Consider the following 18,708-nt stretch of genomic DNA (forward strand, 5'->3'; position numbering starts at 1 on the left):
CTTGGGAACATTTTTAGCCCTATTAGATAATGCTCTACTGTTTCCTCAGAGTTGCCCTTTTAGATGCGCTGTATGTGCGGAAGTGCTGGTCGAGGACCGAGAACCAGCCGGGAGAACCACAACAACCCACAAACAAGACAGTGACAGCGGGGAACCCTTGGGCAGACCCCCGAAATATTGTTTAGAGCAGGCAGGGAGTCGCTAGAGTAGGTTGGTGATCCGGGTCGTACGGGTAGCGGCAACAGGGATAACGCTGCCAAGTGCAGCAGCTTTTATTTGTAGTTTTATTACTGTTTTATTTTCCTTTTTTCTTTCGCCTTCTGTTTTTGGATTATTCTTTGGAGCACATGTAAGTGCGCCTGCACTCTGAACTGTTTACCATCTTCTGGTATTCCTGTGGTTCTGTTTACAATAGTTGGTAAGCAGACCACGGACAACATCGCCCTCTGCGGGCTAAAAATAAAAAGCGCAGCTTGAAAATAAAACTGGACACCTGTGTGGTGTTTTCAAGTACACCTATCTGTCTCCTGTGTCAGTGAATTACCCTCTGCCCCTGTGTCTCATTTGTGTTATTTTGTATTTGTGTTTTATGATTTATGTATAATTATATAGGATGAGGAAGGTGCCATCCTTCAGTGTTTTGTTATTGCTTATTTGTGATTTATTATATATATATATGACGGCGTAGCTGTATGTTTTGTTATTGTTTTACAGCATGGAGCCACATTAAAATCCTTGTGGATAAGGTAACCATCTCCCGATTAAGTAATTGTTTAATTTATTGCTGTTAAAAGCAGCTATTAAAACATTAGTGCTTTTTTTTTTTTTTACACTTGTCATCCCGCACATGGTAGCCATCATGTTCACTGCAGTATCACTCACACTCACCACTTCAAACATAATTTCTCCGGTTGTACAAGCCCTAGAATGATCATCAACAGCTCATTTGAAAGGTAAGGACCTGGACTAATAAGCTGTCATTTATGTATTTATTTAAAATGTTCTATCCTTTAAAAAACAAAAAGTGCTCCCGAGTGACATATCTGGTAAAGGCGCTCTGCGTGGAGCGCAGGATGCGCCCTATAGCCTGGAGGTCGACGATTCGAGTCCAGGCTATTCCACAATTGTTAAGTTACTTTAGCCACCATGGACAAGAGAAAAAAGAGTTTGTTGTATTACAACCTAAAAAAACTGAAATGTCTTGGTTAGATAAGTATTCACCCCCTGAGTCAATACTTGGTAGAATCACCTTTGGCAACAATTACAGCTGTCAGTCTTTTGGGGTAAGTCTCTACCAGGTTTGCACATCTGGATCGTGCAATATTCACCAGTTCTTCTTGGCAAAATTGTTCAAGCTTTGTCAAGATGGATGAGGATCGTTGGCGGACATCTTCAAGTCTTGCCACAGATGCTCAACCGGATTCAAGTCCGGGCTTTGACTGGGTCACTCTAGAACATTCACTTTCTTGTTTTTAAGCCACTCCAGTGTTGCTTTGGCTGTGTGCATGGGGTCATTGTCTTGCTGAAAGGTTAATCTCCGTCCCAGTCTTAGGTCTTTTGCAGACTGAAGCAGATTTTCCTCAAGGATTTGCCTGTATTTAGTTCCATCCATTTTGCCCTCTACCCTGACAAGCTTCCCAGTCCCTGCCGATGAAAAGCATCCTCATAGCATGATGCTGCCACCACCATGCTGCACAGTAGAGATGGTGTTATCTGGGTGATGTGCTGTGTTGGGTTTGCATCAGACATAACGCTTTGCATTTATGCCAAATAGTTAAATTTTTGTTTCACTGAACCAGAGAATCTTTTGCCACATCTTTTCAGAATCTCCCACATGCCTTTTTGGAAATTCCAAGTGGGATTTTACATGGGCTTTTTTCGGAAATGGCTTCCTTCCTGACACTCTTCCATAAAGGCTAGATTTGTGGAGTACCTCAGCTATTGTTGACACATGGACAGTTTCTCCTATCTCAGTCGTGGAACGCTGCAGGTCTTTCAAAGTTGTCATTGGCCTCTTGGTGGCTTCTCTGACTAATGCCTTTCTTATCTGGCTGTTCCGTTTGGGAGGACGGTTTGATCTAAGCAGATTCTGGGTGGTGCCGTATACCTTCCACTTCTTAATGATCGATTTGACTGTGCTCCAAGGGATATTCAATGCCTCTGAAATCTTTTTATATCCCTCCTGATCTGTGCCTTTCCACAACTTTATCCTGGAGTTGTTTTGAAACCTCCTTGGTCTTCACAGTAGTATCTTTGCTTTGAATGCACTACCCAACTGTGGGACCTTACAGAGACAGGTGTATTTAATCTGAAATCATGTGAACCACTTTTATTGCACATAGATGGACTCCGTTTAACTTAATTGTGTGAATTCTGAGGGCAATCGGTTGCACCTGAGCTTATTTAGCAGTGTCATAGCAAAGGGGTTAAATATGAAGACTAATGAAGTCTAATGAAGACTTTTCAGGTTTTATTTTTAATTGATTTGTTTTTTCACCCCCATCCCTAACCCTAACCCCCTCCCCCTCCATTTTTTCATACATTGAAAGTGCTGAGTAGGTTGTGCAAATCAAAGGATATAAAATCCCATTTAAATGCATCAAGATTTCGGTTAAGAACATAATAAAGTTTACAAACCAGAGGAGGCCATTCGGCTTATCTTGATCATTTGGTTGTTAGTAGCTTATTGATCCCAGAATCTCATCAAGCAGCTTCTTGAAGGATCCCAGGGTGTCAGCTTCAACAACAATACTGGGGAGTTGGTTCCAGACTCTCACAATTCTCTGTGTAAAAAAGTGCCTCCTATCTTATGTTTTGAATACCCCTTTGTCTAATCTCCATTTGTGACCCCTAGTTGTTTTTGTTTTTTTTCAGGTCGAAAAAGTCCCTTGGGTCGACATTGTCAATACCTTTTAGAATTTTGAATGCTTAAATTAGGTCGCTGCATAGTCTTCTTTCTTCAAGACTGAAGAGATTCAATTCTTTTAGCTTGTCTGCACATGACATGCCTTTTAAACCCAGAATAATTCTGGTCGCTCTTCTTGCACTCTTTCTAGAGCAGCAATATCCTTTTTGTAGCAAGGTGACCAGAACTGAACACAATATTCAAGATGAGGTCTTACTAATGCATTGTACAGTCTAACATTACCTCCCTTGATTTAAATTTTTTTCACACAATAACACATTTCACAATATATCCGAGCAACTTGTTGGGCTTTTTTTTATAGCTTCCCCACATTTTCTAGATGAAGACATTTCTGAATCAGCAAAAGCTCCTAGGTGTTTTTCATAGATTTCTTCTCCAATTTCAGTATCTCCCATATGATATTTATAATGCACATTTTTATTTCCTGCGTGCAGTACCTTAAACTTTACTCTCTTAAATGCCATTTGCCATGTGTCTGCCCAGTTCTGAATCTTGTCTAGATCATTTTGAATGACCTTTGCTGCTACAACAGTGTTTGCCACTCCTGCTATTTTTGTATCGTCTGCGAATTTAACAAGTTTGCTTACTATACCAGAATCTATATCATTCTGTGGTACTCCACTGGTTACCTTGCTCCATTTTGAGGTTTCTCCTCTAATCAGTACTTTCTTTTTTCTACATGTTAACCACTCCATAATCCAGGGTTATGCATTTCCATGAATCATGACTGCGTTCAGTTTGATAATTAATCTTTTATGCGGGGCTTTATTAAAAGCTTTCTGGAAATCTAAATAAACCATGTCATATGCTTTGCAATTATCCATTATTGAGTTGCATCCTCCAAAAAATCAAGCAGGTTAGTTAGACATGATCTCCCTTTCCTAAAACCATGTTGACTGTCTCCCAGAATACTGTTACCATATAGGTAATTTTCCATTTTGGATTTTATTATAGTTTCCATAAGTTTGCATATAATAGAAGTCAGGCTTACTGGTCTGTAGTTACCTGGTTCAGTTTTGTTTCCTTTTTTGTGGATCGGTATTACGTTTGCAATTTTCCAGTCTGTTGGTACAACCCCTGTGTCAAGAGACTGTTGCATGATCTTGGTTAGTGGTTTGTAAATAACTTCTTTCATTTTTTTGAGTACTATTGGGAGGATTTTATCCGGCCCAGGGGATTTGTTTATTTTAAGAACTCTTAGGAACAGGTTGACTTGTGGGGCATGTTGTCCGTAATATAATTTCCTTTTAGAGATACACCACTCACTTGATATATCGTGGGTGTCGAGGTCCAATATAAATCTGTTATATATCGAGGGCCGCGATATAGCGAGAGACCCATAGAAAAACAAATAGGCTAACAAATAAATTGTACAACCACTCCCTTGTTTTATCTGGGAGATCAGGGTCTATATACGGTGTCTATAGGAAGTATTCACCCCTCTTGGACATTTTCACAGTTTCAGTATGGGTCAGAATAACGAGTAAAAATTCAAAAGGCTAAATGATAGCAGCATGCTATAGACCGCCAGATTCAGATGGTGAGCAAAATAATCTGTTATACAATGACATTAGAAATGCGTGTAGCAAAGGAGAAGCCATACTAATGGAGGATTTCAACTTCCCCCATATAAAATGGGAAAACCCAGTGGGGAGCACGACGGATGAAATTGAAATGGAGAAAATGACAAACGACTGCTTCCTAATGCAATTTGTCAAGGCACCGACTAGAGGGGAGGCATGACTTGATTTAGTCTTTTCAAATAACAAAGACAGAATAACTAAAACAGAGGTCAGAGAACCACTGGCAAACTCAGACCACAACATGGTCACATTTGAAGTGCTTTTTAAACCCCCAAAAGTAATTACTAAAGCTAAGGTTTACAATTTTAGAAAAACAAACAATGACAGTATGAAACAGAGACTAACAGAAGTAGATTGGAGTAAAATAGAGAAAACATCCACAGAAAAAGGATGGCTGTTCTTCAAAAATGTAGTACTAGAGGCGCAAAACAATTACATCCCTAAAGTAGACAAATCTAAATGTAAAACTAAATTCCCAAAATGGTTTAATAGATCAATTAAAAAAATATCCAGCGAAAAAAGGCACTTTACAGAGCATTAAAAAAGGACCAAAAAGAAAGTATGCAGAAAGAGTACACAGAACTGCAAACGCAAGTCAAAAAGGAAGTTAGAAAGGCCAAGAGAGAAATAGAAATGAACATTGCTAAGGGAGCTAAAACCAATTCCAAAATGTTTTTCCAATATTACAACAGCAAGAGAACCTTCAAAGAGGTTAAATGTCTAAGAGATACAAATGGCAAAATCATAGATGAAGAAAAAATAGCAAATATATTAAATGATTACTTTTCACAAGTTTTTACAAAGGAGGATACGGACAACATGCCCCACATGTCATCCAGTTCCTATCCAGTTTTAAAAATCTTTAGCATAACTGAGGCAGAAGTGTTAAAGGGACTAGGAGCTCTTAAAATAAACAAATCCCCTGGGCCAGATGAGATCCTCCCAATAGTACTCAAAGAAATGAAAGAAGTTTACAAACCACTAACCAAGATCATGCAACAGTCTCTTGACACAGGGGTTGTACCGACAGACTGGAAAATTGCAAACGTAATACCGATCCACAAAAAAGGAAACAAAACTGACCAGTAAGCCTGACTTCTATTATATGCAAACTTATGGAAACTGTAATAAGATCCAAAATGGAAAATTATCCTGGGAGACAGTCAACATTGTTTTAGGAAAGGGAGATTGTGTCTAACTAACCTGCTTGATTTTTTTGAGGATGCAACATTGATAATTGCAAAGCATATGACATGGTTTATTTAGATTTCCAGAAAGCTTTTGACAAAGTCCCGCATAAAAGATTACTTCTCAAACTGAACGCAGAAGGGATTCAAGGAAACACATGTACATGGATTAGGGAGTGGTTAACATGTAGAAAACAGAAAGTACTGATTAGAGGAGAAACCTCAGAATGAAGTGTGGTAACTAGTAGAGTACCAGAGGGATCAATATTAGGTCCTCGCTATTCCTAATCTACGTTCATGATTTAGATTCTGGTATAGTAATCAAACTTGTTAAATTTGCAGATGACACAAAAATAGGAGGAGGAGTAGCAAACACTGTTGCAGCAGCAAAGGTCATTCAAAATGATCTAGACAAGATTCAGAACTAGGCAGACACATGATAAATGACACTTAATAGAGAAAAGTGTAAGGTACTGCACGCAGGAAATAAAAATGTGCATTATAAATATCATATGGGAGATAATGAAATTGGAGAAGGAATCTATGAAAAAGACCTAGGAGTTTTTGTTGACTCAGAAATGTCTTCATCTAGACAATGTGGGGAAGCTATAAAAAAGGCCAACAAGATGCTCATATGCATTGTGAAAAGTGTTGAATTTAAATCCAGGGAAGTAATGTTAAAACTATACAATGCATTAGTAAGACCTCATCTTGAATATTGTGTTCTGGTCACCTCACAACAATATTCCTGGTTTAAAAGGCATGTCATATGCAGACAAGCTAAAATAATTGAATCTATTCAGTTTTGAACAAAGAAGACTACACGGCAATCTGATTCAAGCATTCAAAATTCCAATAGGTATTGACAATGTCGAGGACATTGTCTCAGGGGACTTTTTCAATCTGAAAAAAGAAACAATGACCAGGGGTCACAAATGGAGATTAGAGGGGCATTCAGAACAGAAAATAGGTTGCACTTTTTTACATAGAGAATTGTGGGAGTCTGGAACCAACTCCATTAATGTTGTTGAAGCTGACACCCTGAGATCCTAAAAGAAACTGCTTGATGAGATTCTGGGAACAATAAGCTACTGTATTGGCCAAATGGCCTCCTCTAGTTGTAACCTTTCTTATGTTCTTATTATATGTGTAACACAAACATATATTTGCTATAAGCCAGTCACCATGGCTATGCAGCTCTCACTATTAAACTACAAAACTGACACCCAATAGTTGCTTACCAGTCTGGCCTGGTATCTCAGCACTTTGTGGTCATTCTCCAGCATCTTGATGAAATCTTTCTTTGGCGGCTGTGGGATGAGGGACAGGCAGTTCTGCAGGCTGTCCTCAAGAGAACCAAAGCCATTGTATGGGGGAATTTCCTGTCAGGAGAAAGCAGGTACAGTGGTTTGCAGAAGTATTCACCCACTGCCAATAATGTCACATTTTGTTGAATTACAAATAATGTATGCACAGTTTTTTAAACTTTCAAAGCTGTAGTGGTTAAACTGAACACTGTTATATGAGGAGGAGGTTAAATGTCAACAAAACTTGCAAAGACAATGTATAAAATTAAATTTACAGCCCTTAAGTCAGTACTTGGTAGAATCACCTTTTGCCGCAATTACTGCTATGAGTCTTTTTGGATAGGTCTCTACTAACTTTGCACAGTAGGATGGTGAACTTTTTCCCCATTCTCCATGGGAAAATTGCTCCAGTTTTGATAAGTTTGTTGGGGATTGTCGGTGGACTGCAATCTTCAAGTCTCGCCATAAATTTTCAGTTGGATTCAAGTCAGGACTTTGACTGGGCCAATCAAGAACACTAATTCTCTTCTTGTTCAACCACTCCCAGTGTGGCTTTGGCTTTGTGCTTCAGGTCATTATCCTGCTGAAATGTGAATTTCCTCCTCAGTTTTGGCTGACTCAAACAGGTTTTCCTCAAGGATTCGCCTGTACTTTGCACCACCCATTCTCCCCTCTATTCTGACAAGCTTCCCAGTCCCTGCTGAACAGAAGCATCCCGATAACATGATGCTGCCACCGCCATGCTTGACAGTTGGGATGGTGTTGACTAGGTGATGTGCAGTGTTGGGCTTGCGCCAAATGTAACTTGGAATTTAGACTAAAAAGTTCAATTTTTGTCTTGTCTAACCACAAAACCTTTTTCCACATGTCTGCAGTATCGTTTATATGCTTTTTTGCAAACTTTTTTGCAAACTAAAGGCTTTAAGATGAACATTTTTGAGTAATGGCTTCTTTCTTGCCACCCGTCCATGCAGTTCAGCTTTGTGTAGAGACCGACTTATTGTTGATGTGTGAACACTGACTCCCATCTCAGACACAGAACTTTGCAGATCTCTCAAGGCCATTGTTGGCTTCAGAGTGACATCCCAAACCAGTTTCCTGCTTACCCGGTTGCTCACTTTGGGAGGGCAACCTGATCTGGGTAGTGTCTGGGTGGTATGATGCATTTTCCACTTCTTAATGATGGACTTCACTGTGCTGAGAGGGATAATTAGCGCCTTCAAAATTTTCTTGTACCCTTCTCCTGCTCTGTGCCTCTCAAGCACTTTATCCCTGACCTTGTTTTGAAAACTCCTTAGTCTTCATGGTTGCTTTGTTGGATCACTATGTGAGTTGCAGCTTGAAAGTCTTTATATACCCGAGGGAAATTATCTATAAGCAAAACCACTTTGAGTACACACAGGCTGAAACCATTTCACTAATTTTGTGACCTTTCAAACAAATCATTTGCACCTGAGCTGACTTAGGGCTGCAGTAGCAAAGGAGTTGAATAGTTGAGTAGTTCTTATAGTAATTTAGCATATATCAGGGTTTGAATTTCATTTAAAAAACTATATATTTTACTGCATCATCAGTAACACTGCTGTTGCTTTAAAATAAGCTGTTGTTAGGAGACCTAACAGCTGTTCATCACTGTGAGACACAGCACTCTCCATTGCTTTTGCCATTGCCTGCTGTGAAGTGTCTGTTTGCATGCAGCAGAAGAAAAAGGAAAACTGGTTAAAAAACCAGTGTTCCTTTTTTTTAACTTTTTACACTTAGCCCTATTTCCGCCTGTTTTCACTGTTTTCATTTATGTATGTTTAACTATTGGATAGTGTGTACTGCATGCAGGTAACATATCAAATTAAAGGCCACAAAATGTCCTTTCAGGCATACTATAGACAGAGATGAGAATATGTGTAAAAAAAAAACGCTTCTCCAAAAAATCGTTGGTCACTGCTGTATATATTGTAATCATAGACGTTGAGAGAAAAACAAAAACAAAAAAACACTACACTATTGAACCTCAATATGTAGCTTGATGTCTTAAAATATCTTTCCCGCACTGAAAGTTGCAGATATGCGGAAGCAACTTACATGGTTCCTGTGCTGAAACTCAAGCCCTGAAATATTGTTTTTTATTGGCTGTTATGTCTGTGTAAAGATGCTTTGACTTTCAGGAGCTTCTCTTCAATTGTAATTTCCTGCCATAGACACATGTAATGTTGGCCAGATCTGCCAAACATGTCTTTATATTAGTAAGAGCCAGTAACACTTTGTGCAATGTATGTTTGTAAGCAAAACAAAAATAAATGTAATTCTAAGTGGCAGTTCACCAGATGGTGCTTTAAGAAGACACATTCGCTGATCTAACCAGTTACACATATTCATGTAGAGAAAGAAGACAGAAATTCCTGGCAGTGCAAGCCCAATAAACATTAGCAGACAGTTAGAAACTTGCTTTTCTAGCACACTTGTTGGACTGAGGAGAGGACACCCCCAGCAAGATAAACGCAAAGGAATTCTGAGCAGAATTAGCTGTTCACCCTCATAGCTCTCCTGGTAAAACATCAGGCTCACCTTTGTGACTTTGTTGTTATCTTTCTTGTCTACTTCAACCTTGGTGAAGCTCTCCGCAAAATTATCCCGATAGTAGTTTTTGGTGAACTCGTCACAGTCATAAAGGAAGAAGTGGCGCCCCAACACAATCATGGTTTCTCCCACTTTGAAGTCCTTTGGGAGGTAATATTCCTCCACTTCCTGGTCAGAGATCTCCATAACGCAGGTGGGGAACGATGCTGAAGGGGAGGAGACAGGCGCAGTGATTGAGACACATGCTTGTGGCTTGCTCAGCCTACTGAGTTATTCTGTAGAAAAGTTTTTATTAAGAATTAAGAATTCAATTTTATGTGAATTGCTGTCCAGTTTGTAGCACCAGGTCTCATTTTATCTTAAATGTCTTTTTTCATATACCAATAGTTCCTACTTTTTATATAAACAATTAATAAATATCATGGGGATAGGAGTGCTGGGGCTGAGGAAACTCCTGCTAGCCATTTCTTTCAATAACCAACCACTAGTTACTTTTGGGGTTTAGGAAAACTGTTTTAAATTAATATCTATATTACTTCAATAGGGATTTAGTTGGGACCCCAAAACAATGCCCAATTATACAAAATTCCAGATTGTAGAGGGGCTGGATTAGATTTAACTGTATTTGTCTGTAGGAGGAGCGAGTTGTTTCTCTCTTGGCTAGACCTAAAAAAATATTGTTCCTTGGACCTTTCATACCAAACCTATTTTTGTGGAATCCTTTTTATCCAGAACACAACATGGTCCACAACTCTTCTAAATGTGAAAAAACAAATGTGCCACATTGATGTTCTTATTTAAAAGTATAAAAGTACTTTTTACGAAACAATATAGCAAGCCAGTGAAATACAAACTGCCTTATTTAATAGAAAAAAAAGTCAAGGTACATGTAGCACAGAATCACGTCAAACTACTTCTGTGGCACAACATGTGGAAAGTTTGGCCCTCTTTAGTGCACTTGTCAGTTTGTTAAGTCCCCAAACTTTGGTCTTTGCCTCCCTGCTTACAAGGTCCACACAGGGGATGCACCACTGCGCATAGGGACTCTCCAAGTCCTTGACATAGTCACTGGTGTCTGAGCTGAAAAGACAATTGAGCTTAAAAAGCTGCCTCCATGGGATTAGTGCAATTTAAGGACTGGTGGACCATTAATGTTTAAAAAAACTGCAAATTAGATTCACTGTAATAAAAAACAAAATTTGTATAAACAGTTTCAATGTCTTTTGAGATGAAACAGAAAGTAAAGTCAAATGTGTCTTTGCACTGATATTGTACAGTACACAACTCAAGCAATTCTACCAGCAGATGGCTGCAATTCATATACTTATGTTGCTGTCCTGGTTGAATACATAAGAACTCTATATACGGTACTAAATGGTCCAAAGCTTTGTTGCCGATCATTGAAACAGTAGGAAAATATTTCTATATGAGTAGGATAGATCAATAAGCAAAAGTACAGCTAAGGTTTTTAACATTGTTTAATAATGATCAACTGAATGTGTATACTGGAGTATTACATGGAGAAATTTTCAATTTGGTTTCTGCTTCTCATCCAAACAAGATATATTTTTTCAAAATCGTGTATTATATACAGCATACTTCTGCTTCAATTAATCCTGAAGGTATTTGTGATAGTACACAAAAAAAACCCTGTTTGCTAAATGAAAAAAAATGCTGCAGCAAAACACAGAACCTTGTTTAACTATACCAGTACCTATATACTTAATTTATTGTTATAAGATAGAACCATATGTTTAAAGTATGATTTTTGCAACATAGTTACTGATTTGTTTGAAATCCTGTAGCATCCTCGTTATCACACTGTGCCAATTCACAAAGAAAGGGGGAAAAAGGCTAGTAGCCTACTATTACTGTCTGTGTTGAACCGGGTATCTGAAAGGGGAAAAAAATTCTGTGTCTGTGTGATTGTGACCAACAGCGATTCTAATTATTAAACTAATTATTTATTAGGTCTGGCATTTTTTTGTGATGTGTGTGTATACAGCTATGGCCAAACATCTAGAATTTTAGGATTGAGATATTATGAACAAACTATATGAACAAAATGTAGCTCTTTTAGGTAACACCATGTAATCCAAAAAACGACACAATGATATCACAGAAGTCTACTGGAAGCCATAATAGTAGTACAGTATTTCATGTTAGATTTCAAAATGCCACTTTTTTTCAATTTGTCAGTTTTTCGTTAAGTATTTGAAAAACTGCAAAGCAGTATGTAATTTAACATGTTAACGTAACATTATTCAAAAAGTTTCATTTGACTTTATGAGCAAAATGAGTTAAGTCTATAGGGCAATGCTAAACTTTTGGCCATCGCTGTAAAGTATTTAGATCGGTCTGTGCAGATTTTGGATGAGTAAATCTACACTTTATGAGAGTCAGCACATGTTTCTCAAAAATATAGTAAGACATGAATGTGCTTATGTGTTCTGTAAATGCCACCTTACCGCTGCAAGGATGAGTGTGTTTTGGCAGTCTCTGCCTTCGCAGAAGCACTGGGAAGGGGTCCCGGCCATTGTTGGGTTCATGGACCTCACGGATTTCCACAGAATTGTCCATCAGGTAGTACTGTATTATAACAGGACGTGTCTCCCCATACAGAGAGTCTGAGTAATCCCAGAGTGCATAAAACCTCAGCACCTGAGAAGTTGTACAACAAAACACACATAGATTATACAAAATAAAACACAAAAAAGGTAGCCACAGACACACGTTTAATCACCTACAAAATCTAACATATTTTATATACACATTATTCAGTGTACAACCTTGTCAATTATGCAGATTTGCTACAATTTGTCATCTTTAAAAAGAGGTGTAGACAAAAGGCAGAATAGAAGAATCTGAGATTAACATAGCAAAAAAAAAAAGAGTCACAGTTTCTTCAAAGCAAGGATAATCAACGATAGCACACTTCTATGTGAGTGGTATAATTTTGGTAGTTGATTTTTTTTCCACCCTTGAAATCGCAGACCAATACATCACTCTGTGAAACAAATAGGTACAATTCTTCTATGAATGGCAGAAGATCAAGGTATCATTTAAATCTTCAAGCTCTATTATAAAGCTCAGAAATTAAAAAGAACATCACCTTTCCATTTGGTGTTTTATATATAAAAAAGTAAATCTGAATAATTGTCAGTCTTGTTTCAGACACACAAACACACATCAAGTGGATAGGTACCTTGCGGTCCATGGTAAGAAACTGTTTGAGCCGGTCGAAATCAGAAGGAGTGACGTAGGAGCGGAGAGGCTGGACACGTCCCTCAGAGTATGGATCACAAGGCATCTCCTCAGGGTCATTCACAATCACACCCTCACTCTCCAGATACTCCTGATGGAATGAGATACAGAATTACAGTAATTAAAAGATAAAAAATGGTGTATTATGTAGTTCCACATTTTCGTACTCCATTGATGAAATGCCCATGTCCAACTCCATACTTTAGGTATGGTATTTCTTTTTTTTTATCATCTGCCACTAGAGTCTTTACAAACTAGGTCTGAAGGAGGAACAAAATAGTAGATTAGGTATTGCAGGTGAAGGACCTTATAAATGGAAATTATATAGAACTGTGATACTGTGAGGCGAGAGTGTATTAAATGGAATGTCCAGACAGTAATTTATGTGTACAGAAATAAAATAATTTATTTTTATTTTCTATACACAACAAAAAGGATTAAATAACAAACGAAAAACAAAATGGTGTGAGGGAAGGAGTGCAGGGGTGAAATCCAAAACAAACTGATGACTCGTCTTTAATTTGTCTTCGTGGTGACCATAAACAAAAAAAAAGACAAAAGAAATGTTAGTATTTCAAAAAAACCCGCTGCACAAAACCAGTCTCTCCCTTCACCCGTTACTCCTCCTACTTTTTCTTTCGGACCAACCCCGAACACAGTAGTACGTTCCCTTTAGTATGTAATGTCCCGCCTCTGTAGTCAGTGGAACACCAATCCCCAACCGACACGTGTCCTTCTCCTTCACTTGACTCCAGTGGCTGGAAGTTACATACTCGTACTTCCGCCCCTCACCAAGGTGCCGCCCCTCAAAAGATGACTTTTGCCATGGTCACGAGATCTTGGTAAGGGAAGTCCCGAGTTGGTTTGATGCCACCTACTGTCGGGAGGCTGAATCACAGACCGAAACCCCTTTGACTCATCACAGATACATATATGCAATTGTTTGATATTGACATGAAGCATGTTTGTTTTGAGTTAATATAAAGATCAACCCCAACCTGTGTGAAGTTGTCACAGCTGGTGAGTCTGTATGTTGTCCCGTATACTGTGATATCATTGCCCAGGTTCAGGTCTTTCCAGTGATAGATCTCGCCCTGGTCATTCTTGGGCAGCTGCTGACGCTTGATCAATTTGCCTTGTGGTATCCCAGAATTCTCCACAACAGGCTCCACCACTGCGATGCTGTCATCCTCCAGGTAGTAATAAAATACCACAGGGCGAACCCGATATTCCTCCCCGGGTGAAACTGAAATCACTTGTTTGAAGTACCCATCAAAGCGCAGCACCTGTCAAGAAAGGTTGGGAAAGTTTCACTTACCATTCATTTACAATTTAAAAAACAACAGGTTTTATTATCTGTTACAATTGTATTTATCTCTCCATCCTATTATATATAACTCTGCATAATTCCATCTAGGAGATCTGGTGGAGAAATCCACATCAGATTCCATAGATTGAATGACAGTGTTTAACATTTCCTATCATTGGTTATATTACATACAGTATACATTTAAATGTTTGATTTAAATAAGTTTTATAACATAGCAGAAAGAGATAAATATCCATACCTAGTAAAGATACTAGTAGCAGTGTAAATTAGTACACAGAAAAGAATAAGGACATATCCAAGCAAATTACTAATCACACAAACACTCCTTTTTTATTCGTCACCAAATTAAGAACTGTATCAGTACAATTAGAATTGTTTTTATTTTTAAATTAATTTATAAAGACTATCTGCCGACAGCTGTGGACAATTTAATGTTACACTACATTCTGAATACATTTGTTTTTCCCCTGGACCTACTGCATTTGATTAACCAGATAAAAAAACAGTTCTGGTACTGAATTGTGAGAAAACAACAAACAAAGCAGACAAATAAATACTTTATAACGTTACTCATCTTTTTTTTTTTTTATTTTAAACAAATGTGTAGTACATATTTATGCCTTTTGTAATTTTTTGTAAAATGTAAGTGCAGTTTTGGCTGAGCTAAAAAAATACAATTTGGCTACTTGCAAAATTTTGTAGGATGTTGCAAAAAGAAAAAAAAAAAAATCTGTCAGGCCTGCCCTTGATTAACCTCCCCCAGCTAAGTCAAAGACACAGGAAAAACATGGATGCACATTCCAGCCCACCGGCACCTCATTCCTACCCCACCAAATCATACTTAACATACACATTTTCCCCTGCAAATTTACAATGTTACCCCCAGTGCACAAAATACCATACTAATCCCACTGCAAGATCAGTCGTTCATTCCAATCTCCGGGTCCCTGCACAGACCAATATACAAAGCAGCTTTAAACCCGTCATTATGTCAAATAGTGTGCACCTTTGTTGTGTTTTTGTCAGCATTTTTACAAAAACAAATTGTTAGGCTTCTTAAAGTAGTAATGTAGTTTGTAATAGATGTTCTTAATGTTCTCTTCAATGCATCACAAGGACGAACCAGACAATTCTGCTGGAGATGTGTGGTGTCTTGCAAACATTTAAAATACGCGCTGGTTATAAGAAAACTGGTATGTAGGTAACCAGACACTGACTGTTTTGTTCCTAGTGGCAAGGCGCAGAAAGACTCATTTGATTTCCCTACGGAAGAGATCGCTTCATTAGTGCACCGAAAATAGAGCGTCCGTCGCCCTAAGCATTTTCATAACAAATTGGTAAGGTTTGTCTTAAGTTAATTCTTAAATCTGCCTATAGAAAAAGGTATCGGAATGGAGCTCTGGTGCGTAGGGTGACCACCTTTTCAAAATGTAAAAACGGTACACATTTCTGTTTTTTTTTTTTTTTTGTGTGTGTGTCTCACTTGTAGTGATTGCAAGAGTATAACCAAAATAAAATATTAATATAATTAATAAACTATAATAAAATATAATTAATAAACATAATAAAATATTTTTGAGCTAGTTTTTCCTTTAAGTCTGTATTTCAAATAGGTTTATTTGTAGCTTTTATTGTTCTGGACTATTTGGTTGTCACTGCAGTTGCTGTTCTGTCTTGTGGCATCGCGCTGTGTTTATTCATTTTTAAAAAGGGAAACTCAGGAAAGAACAGAAATGCCGCACTCTGACTGAAACACTTTACAGCATGTTGATGCAGGGTTGTTATCGGCATGAGATGAGATGTTGTGTGGTTCAGTTGTGCGTACCATGTGAAAGATTTCTGGGAGTGCACCTGGATATATACATTTTTTTCTTTTAAAAAAAAACAAAAAAACTGGTGAATGTCGGGCATTGCAAAATAATGTGGCAGGGGCGGTGCTATGATGCGCTATAAACAGGTATGTTATGGTTTGACTGTGGCTCTAAACTGTAAGATTGCACTGTGTCTACGAATTCGGGACAAATGCAGTCCCGGAGGGTTGAAGCCTGGGACCTGGACTTGATCGGGAATTAGGGACAGGTGGTACCCTACTGGTGCGTACTGCCGCGTTCCGGCTCGACTACACCAGTGGACATGACTTAACTTTTGGGCTTAAAGCATACAATATTATACATTTCTAAAAAGCTGTTGTTCTGCAGATTACTAAATACATAATGGGTTCATTCTATGATTACGTATACCCTACAGTGACATAGTTTGAATGTGAAAAAAAAAAATATTGATTTTACACAATTGTTTGACAGGTGCGCGTTTTTACTTTTTCAGACGTGATTAGCAGGGTCTTAGTTTATTATGTGAGTTAGTGTATACAGCATATCCATTTACACTCTGACATTAAGTAAAATATAAATTTACCTAAATAGAAAACAAAAACAAAAGTAGAAAAAACATGCACAACTTTTTCTTTTTTTAAATTGCTTTAAAAACAACTGTCAGTATGCTTATGTACATACATATGTTAGAACATGAATAATCTCTGAGCAACAACAAACATAAAAAAATAACCAGATTTCAACATTTTTTTCAGAAAAATATTTAAAAAGTACACTTTGTCCATAAAATGTTTAAACAACATGTTTTCCATATAAATACTACATTATAATAACTAATTAATAGCTACACAAGTAATATATTACATTTGGACCAAATTCATTAATGGCAAAATGAAAAAGGAACCAATAATAATACTAATAATAATAATAAGTAACAGTAACATTAACAGCAAAGTTAACTGATGCATTATTGTAAGTGTAACTTATCCTACACTAAACAATTATACAATGTACTATCCGTATACACATTAGTATATTTATAAAATGGGCTTGTTTCACAAACTCAACTCTACTGGTAAACCATTTTGTTTGGTTTGTCATGCCTGAAGTGTGTCTCACAGATATTTCACCACATTAAGGGCCTCAATGTGCAATTTGGTTACTACTGCAACGGGATCAAACAAATACTGAGTGGTGAATTCCTCACACTGTACAATGACGTAACATTCAAGTCAGAGGCTAGTGAATGCTAGTGTTGATTTATTAGATTGCAGTGTATGATTAACATTAAAAAGACATACAGCTGACAAGCTAAATTAATTTCAACATAAGATTGCGTTCGAGCTTAAGTTGTAATCTGTCTTTGGCTCATCTAAGAAAAGCTACTATTGACAAGCATCTTGACAGGCAGTACACAAAAACAAGAACATCAGACTTGAAGTTCAGGCTAAATAATTATCAAACAAGCAGGTCACAATCACAGGATTGTTTAAAAAGAGAACATAAAGTGTAGAAACACGTAATGTCCACACGTTTGAATTAGTGGAAGCCTTTGTGCAGCAAACGTAATGATACAATGGCTGGTCAATGAAATATTATAAAGTTTTTTAATGAAAAAAATCCTGAATTGTGGAGCTGTGCCTAACAGTAACACACTTAGACGAGAGTATCTCCTTAAAGTGTATGCAGAACACGAAGAATAATTAAATGAAAAAATGAACTATTCCAAGTCTGTTTGCGTTGTATGGGACAAGGCCACTGATCAAGACAACTGTCATCCCACAGAACATAAAAACATAGAACATAAGAAAGTTTACAAACGAGAGGATGCCATTCGGTCCATCTTGCTCATTTGGTTGTTAGAAACTTATTGATCCCAGAATCTCATCAAGCAGCTTCTTGGAGGAGTTGATTATTACTGGGGAGTTGATTCCAGACCCTCACGATTCTCTGTGTAAAAAGTGCGTCCTATTTTCTGTTCTGAATGCCCCTTTGTCTAACATCCATTTGTGACCTCTGGTCATTGTTTCTTATTTCAGGTCAAAAAAGTCCCTTGGGTCGACATTGTCCATACCTTTTAGAATATTGAATGCTTGAATTAGGTCGCCGCGTAGTCTTCTTTGTTCAAGACTGAACAGATTCAATTCCTTTAGCCTGTCTGCATGTGACATGCCTTTTAAACCTGGAATAATTCTGGTCGCTTTTCTTTGCACTCTTTCTAGAGCAGCAATATCTTTTTTATAGCGAGGTGACCAGAACTGAACACAATATTCAAGAGGAGGTCTTACTAATGCATTGTACAGTTTTAACGTTACTTCCCTTGATTTAAATTCAACACTTTTCACAATGTATCCAATTATCTTGTTGGCCTTTTTTATAGTTTCCCCACATTGTCTAGATGAAGACATTTCTGAGTCAACAAAAACTCCTAGGCCTTTTTCATAGATTCCTTCTCCAATTCCACTATCTCCCATATGGTATTTATAATGCACATTTTTATTGCCTGCGTGCAGTACCTTACACTTTTCTCTATTAAATGTCATTTGCCATGTGTCTGCCCAGTTCTGAATCTTGTCTAGATCATTTTGAATGACCTTTGCTGCTGCAAGTGTTTGCCACTCCTCCTATTTTTGTGTCGTCTGCAAATGTAACAAGTTTGCTTACTATACCAGAATCTAAATCATTAATGTAGATTAGGATTAGCA

The 18,708-nt window shown here is 37.7% G+C and overlaps 1 protein-coding gene across 2 annotated transcripts in view; it reads right to left on the reverse strand.

Annotated features, from left to right (window-relative positions):
- efhc1 (EF-hand domain (C-terminal) containing 1) overlaps positions 1-18,708 on the reverse strand; it is a 96,410-nt gene that overhangs the window by 15,544 nt on the left and 62,158 nt on the right. For both annotated transcript variants that reach the window (XM_041252786.1, XM_041252784.1), the window contains exons 3-7: positions 13,840-14,127; positions 12,783-12,932; positions 12,046-12,238; positions 9,566-9,783; positions 6,938-7,078 (exon numbers count right to left, since the gene is read on the reverse strand). In XM_041252786.1, the coding sequence (XP_041108720.1) occupies positions 6,938-7,078; positions 9,566-9,783; positions 12,046-12,238; positions 12,783-12,932; positions 13,840-14,127 (990 nt within the window). The remainder of the gene's footprint in view (positions 1-6,937; positions 7,079-9,565; positions 9,784-12,045; positions 12,239-12,782; positions 12,933-13,839; positions 14,128-18,708) is intronic.

This window comes from Polyodon spathula, chromosome 6 (genome assembly GCF_017654505.1).
Source record: "Polyodon spathula isolate WHYD16114869_AA chromosome 6, ASM1765450v1, whole genome shotgun sequence".
Classification (NCBI taxonomy): Eukaryota; Metazoa; Chordata; class Actinopteri; order Acipenseriformes; family Polyodontidae; genus Polyodon; species Polyodon spathula.